The sequence below is a fragment of the Amblyomma americanum genome, chromosome 1 (assembly GCF_052857255.1).
Source record: "Amblyomma americanum isolate KBUSLIRL-KWMA chromosome 1, ASM5285725v1, whole genome shotgun sequence".
Taxonomy (NCBI): Eukaryota; Metazoa; Arthropoda; class Arachnida; order Ixodida; family Ixodidae; genus Amblyomma; species Amblyomma americanum.
In genome coordinates, this window is record NC_135497.1 from 150,125,278 (window position 1) to 150,137,478 (window position 12,201).

The 12,201-nt window shown below is 45.9% G+C and overlaps 1 protein-coding gene across 2 annotated transcripts in view; it reads right to left on the reverse strand.

The window, feature by feature from the left end:
- Positions 1 to 12,201, reverse strand: part of LOC144113923 (protein arginine N-methyltransferase 7-like) — a 93,287-nt gene that overhangs the window by 1,055 nt on the left and 80,031 nt on the right. For both annotated transcript variants that reach the window (XM_077647318.1, XM_077647317.1), the window contains 3 exons: positions 10,384 to 10,533; positions 9,978 to 10,214; positions 5,685 to 5,842 (listed from right to left, as the gene is read on the reverse strand). In XM_077647318.1, the coding sequence (XP_077503444.1) occupies positions 5,685 to 5,842; positions 9,978 to 10,214; positions 10,384 to 10,533 (545 nt within the window). The remainder of the gene's footprint in view (positions 1 to 5,684; positions 5,843 to 9,977; positions 10,215 to 10,383; positions 10,534 to 12,201) is intronic.

Sequence of the window (12,201 nt, forward strand, 5' to 3'; positions counted from 1 at the left end):
ATTAGAAGATATTCATCACACTAAAAAAAATATGTTCTCTTCAACATACAACATGCAATATAAAAAATTCTAAAAATTTTTCTAAGAATTGCCATTACTTCAGTCACCGTCTCTTTACTTCAAAATCCCCTTCAGTTAATTTTGAGCAACACATTTCAGTACACAATGACTGAACTGCATAGTATAAGCACAAGCACATTCAAATGAAGGCAAGCAAAACTGCAAGATGGAGCCATGCAGGTGTGAGTGTAGGAGAAAAGATATCATTCTCAAACATCTACTGCAGCAATTTCTACCGCCTTTGTGAAATTTTGCACAGTTATGCAGATTGTTTTCAGCGCCCAAACATGATGCAGTTGTTCTAGAGTAGGTGTATACCATATATACTTGTGTATAGCCCACACCCCCCACTTTCGGCCACAAAAATTTTTGGAAGAACGTGCCTAGTCCCGCAAAATGCTATAAGGTGGCGTCAGTTAGTTTTTCCCACACTGCATCCATTATCATCATCGTTGCGCAACACGACATTTCCGCAGGTTTCTGTTTCCGGTTTTCACGGTTCCTTGCCCAGCGCCATTTAGCCTTTGTTATCCGGTGCTTCGTTCGGAAGTGTGTGGACTCCTTGCGGAATCTGTTGTGTTGCGTGCCCCCTCATGTGGCAGGCTCCGTGCTTTTGAACACGAACAAAAAGCAATGGGCAAGCGCAGACGGTCCTACACTGCAGACTTCAACTTCAAGAGGCAAAATATGCTGAGGGACAGGGTAAACGGGAGGCCAGGCGCAAGATTGACGTCGACGAAAAGTGTGTTCGCTGCTGGTGCATGCAAATGCAAGACCTCGCCGAGACTACCCGAACCCGGAATGCTTTCCGTGGGAAACAGTGCAAGCTCCCAAAACTTAAAGAGAAGCTCGTAGAGTACGTTCGCACTACTAGGAGTAACGGCTTCACGGTGTCTACGGAAGTGATCCACATGAAAGCAATCGCTATCGCTTGGCACATGAACATTGAACCCACAGACTTCGAAGCCAGTCGAAGGTGGCTTTTCATGAAACGGCACCAACCCTCCATTCCCCATCGAACGATGCTATGCCAGAAGCTGCCAGCCAAATATGAAGACCAAATAATGAAGTTTCATCACTCTGTCAACGCACTTCGGGGGGGGGGGGGGGGGGGGGGGGGGGAGGCATGAGTACGACCTCTCACAGATAGGCAATTCTGATCAGACCCCTGGTTTGGTTTGATGCCCCTGAAAATTGCATGGTGCAAGCCAAAGTGTCTCCATGCACACTATAGGTGCCAAACTGCAAACGTGCACACTTTGCATCACCGCTGATGGAAGGAAGCTTCCACCGTATGTTGTATTTAAGAGAAAGACTGCCAAGAGAGTTCCCTCAGGATATCGTAGTCCGGGTGCAAGAAAAAGGTTGGATAGCTGAAGAATTGGTCATAGACTGGCTGAAAACTGTGTGGCAGAACCGACCAGGAGGCCTAATATGCCGCAAAGCCCTTCTTGTGTTCGACAGCTTTAGAGGGCTCCTAACAGACCGAGTGAAGACTTGGCAGTAATTCCTGATGGCCTGACAAGCGTGCAGTAGCCACTCGATGTTTGCTTTAACCGGCCATTCAAGACTGAATTTCGGCGGTGCTACATCGAGTGGATGGCCGCAGGCACCACGGAGCAACTCTGACGGCTGAAGCAAGTGTCCCTCCAGTAAGTGCGCGCTTGGATTCTGCACGCGTGGCGTTCATTGTCAGCGGAGACTATCTCAAAGAATTTTAGAGTCACAGGGCTGTCAAACGCCACAACATGGAGGATGACCAGCTTTGGGAGCACGCCAATGAAGCAAGCTCAGCCGATGAGCCAAGCTCGTCCGACGGCAATTAGCGTGCCAGCTTTTTAATTATCTGAGATAGCAGTCACAGTGGCACCATGGTGTGTTAATGTGTAGCTATAGGCCTGATTCGTGTATAACTCGCACCTGAGAACATTTGATGAAAAAAAGTGCGGCTTATACACGAGTATATACGGTAACTAAATGTATCAGAAGGCACATTTTTGGAATTCATTTCAAAACTGCAATAGTTACTCTAATACTTGATTCATAAAAATGAAGCTTGGAAGGTGACTAGGACCCTGGCAGCACCGACAGCACGGCATGAACATTAGGCTTATGGGAAAGGTGCAGAAAGGCCCTAAGACCACAGAGCAGCAATCACATGAGCCTGCATGAGGCTGTTCAATGCACCTAGGAAAACATCATTGATTACATATCACCTGAATTCAAGATATCAGGTTTCAAAGGCATTTACCAAGGCCACAACTATGCAACAACTAATGAGCAGATGAGTTAAAATGCAGCAAGAATGTGTTGCCCTTTAATACATATTGCAATCAGTTGTATTTAATGCATCACAACTAGAAATTACATTTTCTTCTAATTTTGTAATGCACTGATTTCTTTATCAAGGGGTACCATTCTGTTCCCAGTAATCCAATTATTTTTTTTTTCAGCAACTGATTACTTGTAATCGGTTCTTTCCATTCGAAAAACAAGTTGTAACCACTGGTATAACTTCAAGTACCTAAAATTCGGGGGCAAGCACCAGTGCTAGTGCTGTATATTCTTTCAAGCCCGAGCAGCCTGCACTTCACTAATACAGGGAAAACAACGTCATGCTCAGCTTTGTCCCTTCATGAGTAAGGTCTTCGTATGTTACAACACCGCCCTTCCCTCCAGGTTGTACACTGAATCTTCAGTGTTGCTCCTGATGTTTTAATGCGACAGCATTAAGGAGCTCGTGTCGCAGAAAAGCCGGTGTTGTCGGCGTTGACCGTGAGCGAAAAATCCCTCCTCCTCCTCACAATGTACGCCACTGCCCCAACAGATGGCGCGCGACGGCAGCGCCTCCCGCTCGTCTCGCTCGGGCGCAGTGGGGCCGTGCGGGCACGCAGGAATCACGCGGTGAGCGGCAAACAACACAGCGCACATCCAAAGCGCGTTCACCACGAAGCTTGCGGCTAACTGCTTGTTCGTTCGGTGCGGAAGCTACGCTGGGGTTCGTGGCATCGGGTTTGTCGAGAACGATGTGCCGACGAACTGCGACTGCAACTTGAGTAGTCCCGAGTGTTTTGGCAAGGCGCCTGGCAGCGCTTTGACGTGGTTTGCCGCTCTGCGCGTCCGTTTCACCGTACGTAGCAGAGTGATTTGTCTAACGGGCAAAGCGTCGCGCCGAACGGGCGCTCCGTGGACTCCCTGGCAGTGCTGCAACACGCTGTCACGTTCCACTCTTAAAGGAGAAGCTTAAGCGTCCTCCAATTTTTTACACAGGAACATGTAAATATTGACAAAAAACTGTAAAAACAACTGCCAGTAAAAATTGACAGCATATGAATTGCAAAAGACAACAAAGCTGCAGTGGCTCATTCTAGTCAATTCATAGCTGTCTTATGCTAATAAAAGTGGGCAGGAAAATAACGCAATAGTAATTGATTACTCTTTTGTAATTGTTCAGCAACTTTTCGAGGGCTATAATTGACCGCTGAAATCTTACATTTTAAATAACGTAATTGTAATCGATTACTTCTTTTCTGTAAAATGTACAAGACCGGTTGCAATGTATGTGTGTCTTGTGCACAAAATTGTTGGATGTGCAACGGAAGTCCAGCACGTTCATTTCTTTTTGCGCATGCACCTGAATGCTACTTGGAGCACAAGGGAGAAGAGCTAATTTCAGCTTCAAAAGTGGCGCCACAATAATGGGGGCAGGGGCTTAACATGTGCTTCGCACATAAAAATACAGTAATCCCTCGTTATAACGAAGTCAGCGGGACGGCGAAAAAATTTGTTATAAGCGGTAATTCGATATAAGCGACCACCCGAGAAAATCTAAAGCAGACGAGCTTTAATTGCACCGCATAGGCAAGGAAATCAAAATACAATATATTCAGTGAAGCAAAACTTTATTCAGGTGCAAAAAAAGCAACGAGCTTTCGCTGTTTCAAGTTCAATTACACTGGGCGCGTGCAACCCCTCCTCTAATCTAATCTGACAAAGCATTGCACGAGACCGCGGTCGCCGCCCATGCATTCAACCTTCGGGGTATTTCGAATGGCGAAGGCAGTGGCCGCTTTCATGGGGGGGGGTCACAGAAATGCCGTGGCTCGAATCTGAGGTTGTGTTTGTTGTGCTCAAAAAACGATTAGCCGCTCATTGTAGCTACGCAGCGCGATCGTGAAAACTGAAGTTTTGCAGTAGGGGATTCGCATGATTACTGGGCAGTTTTTTTTTTCCGCGAGGTGTGTAGCTGTGAAGTTTGCAATTAAGTATTTGGGCGAGTTTTTCGGCGCACCGTTGTCGACAACACTGTACTAATTCTTCAGTTCAAATGTCGGTGTTCGCGCAGCGTCGCGTCCACGCCGTTGACAGATGTCTAGGAACAAAATTCAATGACCCTACCACGCTTTTTGACCGTTTGTCTGGTCGGATGGCGTGAATCGAGCATGACCGGCTCGAGAAAATCACCGGGGAAACACCATGGTTGCGTTGACCCTCCATGTTGACAGCCTGACTCGCCGCTGGGGACGCTCGGATTTTTCGTGTTTTCAGAAAGTTATCAAGCGATTTGCATTGTGAAAAGTGCAACAAAGCTAGGGGCGGTCTTTTATTGTGATACAGGCCAATTATGATGAGCGGCAAGCAAATTTCTAGACCGACTTTTCCAAAGTCGTCTTCCCGATTTGTTAACGTAGCTCCTCGTGTCGAACACGTTAATGGGCATACGACCAGGCAGCAGCTCGACAACGCCGTAGTTCACACATGCAAGCGCGACCTGCGGGTTGCCTTCTCGTTTGAAGTGAAAACTCTCGGGAATGACGTCGTTCGCGCGCTTTCGGGAGTTTCGTCTGCTTTGGCCGATGTGAAACGATTAGGCTTAGTGATGACTACGGCAGCCAGGGAGCAGCTCAGTTCATTGCTGAAAGCTCACCTCGCTCGCGACTCGCAAGCGTGAATGGGCTCATCATAATCGGAGGGACACTTCTTTTGTGGTTTTTGGCACGTTTCAGCGCCAGAAATGTTCTTTAGAGCGGTAAAATATTGCTCACCAAGCGCACCCTATGGAATGCTACGGTGCAAGTCTGCCTGCGGTCTTTTGGCCACTTTTCGGCATCCAAGAGACCGCGGTTTTCTAGCATCGCAAAACGTCACAAAAATTTCATTTTCGTTTGGATTCTATCACGGGGGACACCAGCGATGCGGTTGTGACTGATTCGGGTGCACTTGGGTTCACATCCACTTTAAACAGATGGGAGCACTTGGCACTTGCTTGGTACTCATTGCTAGGCAGGTCATCAGTCGTAGGTTTGGTACTTTTATGGCCTGTTCTGTGCCTGCATGAGACTAATTCGTCGGCAGTATTAATTTGATACTGCATGCGCAAAAGGGTCGCCGCCGTGGCGGCAATGCCTCCACTCGCCACCTCGCTCTAAGCGGGTCAAGCTCTTCGTGCGCTTCGAGTAATGCGGCTTAAAATGCATGCGTTTGGGTCGGAACCGGAAGAAATTTCGAATAAAGCGATATTTCGAGTAAATCGATTTCGTTATAACGAGGGATTACTGTATGCTGCTGACGTAAGTAGCTTGTACCACAAGATTCTACAGCTTGGGTGTGCATAGACATTGTACCTTTCAAAGCTGGTGCTACCGGAGAGTAGCAGAGGACTCTCCTTGGCTTTTACTTGCAGGTGTGTGTACATAAGCTGAAACTTGTTTGTCAGTGCTGTACAGGGGTACTCCCACAAAGGATGTGGTTCCACAGGGTCATCGCTGATGCTCCTTGATTCCTGGAAAAGCAGCATAGCGAGTTACATGACTGAAGCAAGCATGGCATACGACCAAGGAAAAACACTGCATTTTCTGTGACTCTTGCATCTTATGCCCCTTCAAATGGCCATAAAGCTATTACAGCCATTTAGGAAGCAGTTTTTCTGCCTCTGAAAACTTGCAATCGAAGGGAAAACACAGAGCAACAAATACTAGTTTCAAAGTCGTCTACCAATTTCCCTCGTCTCATTTCCATATCGCTTAATCTAGCACATTCTTTGGTTTAGAATAATTTGCATTGAAGCAGCCCTCAAGGTGGTTGTCAGGAAAGGAAAGAGGGTTATGAAATGCATGGGCCATGTAGTCGCCCAAAGCTCCTTACCATCGGATTTGATGTGTAAGTTTCCCTGAGGTTGTAGCTGGCCAACTAAAGGCACAGGATTCAGAAGCCGAGCAGTTATTGTACCTGAACGCACACAGCCATGGCAGCTTTGCATGAAGATAATAGACGACGAGTTCCCCTTTGGGGCTTTGATACAATTACAAGGCAATATCATTCATTCACCAGAATGGCAAGAAACTTGATCATTTCTCTGTATAACAGATGTTGCTTCAGATTGCCAAATCAAACGTTTTCCTGACACACACACACACACACACACACAGCAAGACGAAGGACAATCAAAACCAGATTTAAGCAAGGTCCCTATTCATGATGGAAGATCCAACAAAGCTCAGAAAATGATGACAATGAATCATCTCCACACAAAAACCAGTGCAAAGGTCACTAGAAATGGGATCAACATCATAACCTTGGCACCACAGTGAGGATGAAGATAGCAGGCATAAATGTGCTTGCATGTTCTCTGCATGGTGGGTTTGATGAAAAATGGCTGGGAAGGGTGTACAGGGCCACCTATGACTACAAAAAGCGCGTGCTTGACAGTGTCCAACACACATCACATGAAGTCAACATAAATGGTACAAGCTATGCATGCAGGCTGACATAGAAGGAATTATTTGGCAAACGATGAAGCATAGACTAAAAAGCGTCAGCATAAACTACCCAAGAACACTTTCACCCCAACATCAAGCTTGATCTGCAGAACTGCACAGCAGTCGCTGCCTAGCTTTAAAACTGCATCTGAAACTTAAGCACTTGTTACGAAAAGAGTCACCTTCTTGTCAATATTGCTGTGATCAGGCATAAAAGCATCAAACTGTCACTGTGTTGTGAAAAGTGAGGATGACAGTCAACCATAGAAAACACACGAATTGGAGAACCACAGCTGAGGACAATGAGAGCAGATTATGCCTCCAGCCTGTACTCGGGTCTTACCTCTGTCCACTCTTGCAAAACTGAAACCTATTTTACAAGACACATCTCGTGACTTGTCCAAAAAAATCCCCACCTGTTCTTTTGCAATAAAATAAGATAAAAGCGCTTCATTAAGGTATTTTGCAACACACATACATGAAAACACATAAAAAAATGGAATGAAAAAAGGCGCAAAAAGGATCAGCGCCATTTACAGGCAGAAACTGAAATATGCAAAGGCATACTATAGCAGCAAACAAAGAGGTGGCTTTGAGTGCATGGAGGCCCTCTGTAAAGGCAAAGATTTCTTCTTTCCTTGTTTGCCTTCATCATCACCACGACTATGCCCACTGCAGGGCAAAGGCCCCTCCCATATATCTCTCCAGTTAACCTTGTCCTGTGCCAGCTGCGGCCACCCTATCCTCGCAAACTTCTTAATCTCATCCACCCACCTCACTTTCTGCCACTCCCTGCTACGCTTGCCTTCTCTTGGAATCCACTCTGTTACCCTTAAGCACCATCGGTTATCTTGCCTTCGCATTACATGCCCAGTTCTCCCTTTTGATTTTGACTAGGATGCCATTAGCTTGTGCTTGTTCCCTGACCCACTCTGCTCTCTTCCTGACCCTTAAAACTACACCTATCATTTTCCTTTCCATTGCTCTCTGTTTTGTCCACAATTCAAGTTGAACCTTTTTCGTTATACTCCACGTTTCTGCCCCATAGGTGAGTACCGGTCAGATACAGCTGTTACATACTTTTCTTTTGAGGGATGTTGGTAATCTACCATTCACGATTTGAGAGAAACTGCCAAATGCACTCCATCCCATTCTTATTGCTCTAGTTATTTCGCTCTCGTGATTCGAATCTGCAGTCACTACCTGTCCTATGTATATTTAGGGCATGTATACTCCGTTTCATATGTTAGTTCTCAATATGGCTGCACTTTCTGCACCAGTTCAAGAGGTGCAGCACTCTCGCACTCGATGCGACTGTGCAGCTAGCGCCACCTGCACTTCGGCACTTGATCTGACTGCATGCTGCACGAGTTCTTCTGCACTAGCCTCCCGGCGAGTTCTCCTCTCGTGCAAGTAGTGCAAGGTGCTTGGCGCGCTCCATAGCAGACGGCTCCTTGGCCACGCTTGTTTTAGTGAGCGGCGTTGAGACGGCCGTGTACCCATGATAGACGCGGCGTCTGCGCAATGCCCTCACCAAACAGCTAAACTGACAGTGCGCGTCTGTGTACATGCGTAAGCGACTGGCTGGCATGGCGCACTGAGTATGTGTTCTCGTCTTTCTGTACAGCCTCGCAAGTTGCTTTACACCATTTCTATTTTGTGCGCAAATATTATTATTACATGCAGCACGAAAGAGGCAGATGGTAAGACGTTTTTTAATCGCAACGTTTGTGATGACATCTCTGCGACATCAGCCCACACCTTCACCTGCCAGTTACTCTCTGATAGTCACTTAGCCGACAGTGAACACGAGTTGAGTTCAAACAGAGTCCAAGTTACCAGGCAACTCTTTCCATGGCAGCCAACCGCAGTCACTTTTCGGATAGAACGGCAACGCCTGAGCCACACGCATAAACTGTCAAAGGTCGCCTTGAACGGAAGTCTGAATAACCTCTTGAATTCAGTTTGTTGCCTCTTCTAAGTATATGTTCACTCGGTGACGAACAGCCGGCCCGCGCCACTTTGCACAACGCAACAGAAAGGATAGTGTCAAATTCATCGTCACTTTTAAAATTAACAAATTTCATAGCCGCTCCATGAAATGCACCACTTCAAAAAAATGCGCAGCGTTCAATACAGCTAGCACAATCCTGCTCATATGTCAAACCACACAACAAACACGAATACACAGCCGTAGCTGATGAACGTTTCAGCACTTTTGCATTCCATTTGGCCGCTGCACCGAGAGCATTTGTGTCAGGCTACGCTTGGCCCACGAGGACTGGCATGCACTAGCATGACACTTTTGCAAACTAGTGCAGAAAGTGCAGCCAAATTGAGGAGACCTATAGCAGGCAACACTGCCAAAGCTAGCACGCCTGTTCACGCAGGCTAAGTCTGTGCAAAAAAAAGTAGTTCGCCTTAAAACCGAAGTGAACACAAGCATATTTCGTTGCGACAAATCTAAAGTGCCGTGTATGGCAATCTCTTGGACTTCGTTTTACCTCTTGCTACATTTTCGGCCTCAAACTCATCGAGACTTTGAGAAGTAAGAACGACTTTGGCGGCCGGTAGGGTGAATTACCCTTACTCCATCCGCACCTAAAAAGTAGTTCACACACAGTGGAAATTACAGCCAGAAGACCCGGGTACTGTGAGCCTGACAGCTTCGACAGTAATTTTCAGTACCATCACTTCGTTTTATACTGCTCTTTGTTCGCGTCCAAATACTCACCCAGGCTTCGAAAAGGACAAATGATACATGGCGAAGTAATTGGTTTTGCAGACGCACTACTTCCGCAGTCTCCGTAGCATTGCCTGCTATGTATGAACCGGAGTATAGTAGACATATTCCTTTACCACCTCCAGCACCTCGCTACCAATTGTAAACTGCTGTTCCCTTATGAGACTGTTGAACATTACTTTATATTAATTTTTAGACCCATTGCTCTGCTTTGCCTGTCTAACTCGTTGATCATGCTTTGCAGTTCATCTCCTGAGTGACATAACAAAGCAATGTCATCAGCGAATCGCATATTACTAAGGTACTCTCCATTAACTCTTATCCCCAACTGTTCCCAATCCAGGCCAATGCAATGCCAAAATGAAACTGCACTTGCACTGCTGGGTACAACCATTTTGTCACTGTGATTAACGTACCTGAATGAGGCTGTCAAAGGCTTGGAGGGTAAACCCTTCAGTGGCACCTACTGGAGCACTGATCTTCCAGAGGTCATGAAATTCTACGGCAACTCCATATAAAGCACAAGTGCGTGGCATGGTAATGGCACTAGGTGCTAACAAATAGGAAAGTGAGAACCGTTGAAACCAGAATTTCAAGTTGTGCCAAGGCAGAAGACTGGTGGCGAAGAAAGGCTCGCTGAGCAGAAGGTTGGCCTATAAAAAAAAGAGGTGCGCAAAGCAAAACCATAAACTGACAATAACAACAAAAAGCAGCTTTTACAACAGTACCACAGGTGTAGACACTCTCAAACAGTGTTCTCTCAAAGAAAAAGCATATATATACATGGCAACTCATGATTTTGAAAGCCAATGCTAAACTTACCTTTTCTACGCTATCGTCTTCACTGGACCTTTCAGCACTGTCCCCTCCGTTGTGTTTCACAGACAGAAACTGAATACCCTTGATCTGGTTAACAGATGCATATTCTTCCAGCACTGAACGCATCCTTTCATCAGGTTCAATGACATACACCTGTGCCATAACCAGAGAGAAAAAGTTTGAAATTCAATTTTATGAGGGGGCATAGGAAGAGCAAAAAAATTCATAATATTCTACATGGAATATCCAAAATGCAATTGATATTTTGCAATGCCTTACGATTTGTGAAAATCGTGAAAGGGGTCCTGCAACACTTTGCGATGCTAGTTATGCTTCAGGTAAATTCTTGATATCACGGTGATACAGATCACGATCTGTGGAAATCATTGGCACAGTTGGCAACAAAAGTTTATGGGATACACATGCTGACCTGCAACCCAGCCACCCGAAATTTATACCAGTCGATACAGAATGCACATCTGCTCACATCTGCAAGCATTTCAGGCGATTGGCTTGTGTGACAACATGAATAAATATTTGTCCACACACCTGCATCCTGTAAACTTCTGTTGATGACCGCACAAAAAGCAGTGCACATGAATGGGGATTACTGAATAAAGTTTAATAGAAGCAAAATACTGTCCCAAGTTTGGTTTACGTAAAGTTCACATACCACTTCTCTCTTCCAATAATGTGAACTGATGGGGCCAACTGAACCAGCCTTTCTGTACACGTAATGACACAAGCACTGTATGGTTGCCTGCTCACTGCTAATCGCTTTCACGCAAGCTGATGGTGTTACTCCCATGGTGACAAGCCTGTAGATGGGCCACCAATAGCTATTAATGATGTCCATAGCCCTTTGTTCAATGCAAGATCCTGACTTTTCTCTGCTGGTGATGAGTGGCAGAAGGGGGGAGGGGTTGCTGTGTTGCACAGAGAAAGGTCAAGGCTGGCTTTAGCTGTTGTCTAACCCTTCACTCAGCAATGCAACCTGTGGCCACCCTGCTGCTGCAGGTGGCGTGGGCAGGTGCAAGCGTGTGAACCATTGGCAGTGTGTCGCATCACAGCAAGCTGTTCACAGTAGACCAGAAGCTAAAAGCCCAAGGCAAATGTTTCTACAAGAGTGTCGTTCTCATGCATTTGTGAGCCAACCAAGCAGGTCTGGAAGCTGCCAAATGGTTTACGTTGTTCCCACTTCGCTGCAAACAAGTTGTGAGCTGGTTGCGGGAACTGGTGCTGTCTGCAAAATGTGGGAATATTTATATACAACTACAGTAAGCTTTGAAGTAGAGGGATAACGGAGCCTCTGCTTGTGTTTCCTACATCATTCGTTTTACAGCACTTTCTTTTCATTTGCACATATGCTCCTTCTATTGGCACAGTGTAAAAGGTTATGTCATATAACAAACTCACAATAACTGAAAAAATTGACGATTACACTCGGCATTTATGCAATCACTGAGTGCCCACTAAGTGACATTATGCGTACCATATCCATTACTGAGAACTGCTGCAGTTGGGTGAAATACCTCATTAAAAGGACACTAAAGGGGAGGGAATACTAAGTCAGGCTAGACTCATAGGATAGACTCGCCTAATGGAAAATACCGCATTTCCTCGCATAATTTGTGCACCCCTAATTTATTACCCGGATTTATAACAAAAAAGCTTTTAGTCACATATTTTGCACTCCCTGCTGCATAAGCACACGAACATGCATGCAGGTGCTTGCAGGGTAGGCATAGGAAGATTGGCGTGGCCGTGTCGCCGTATACGAGTGCTGTAAAAAAAGTTGCTAATTCATTTGTAAATTGGTTC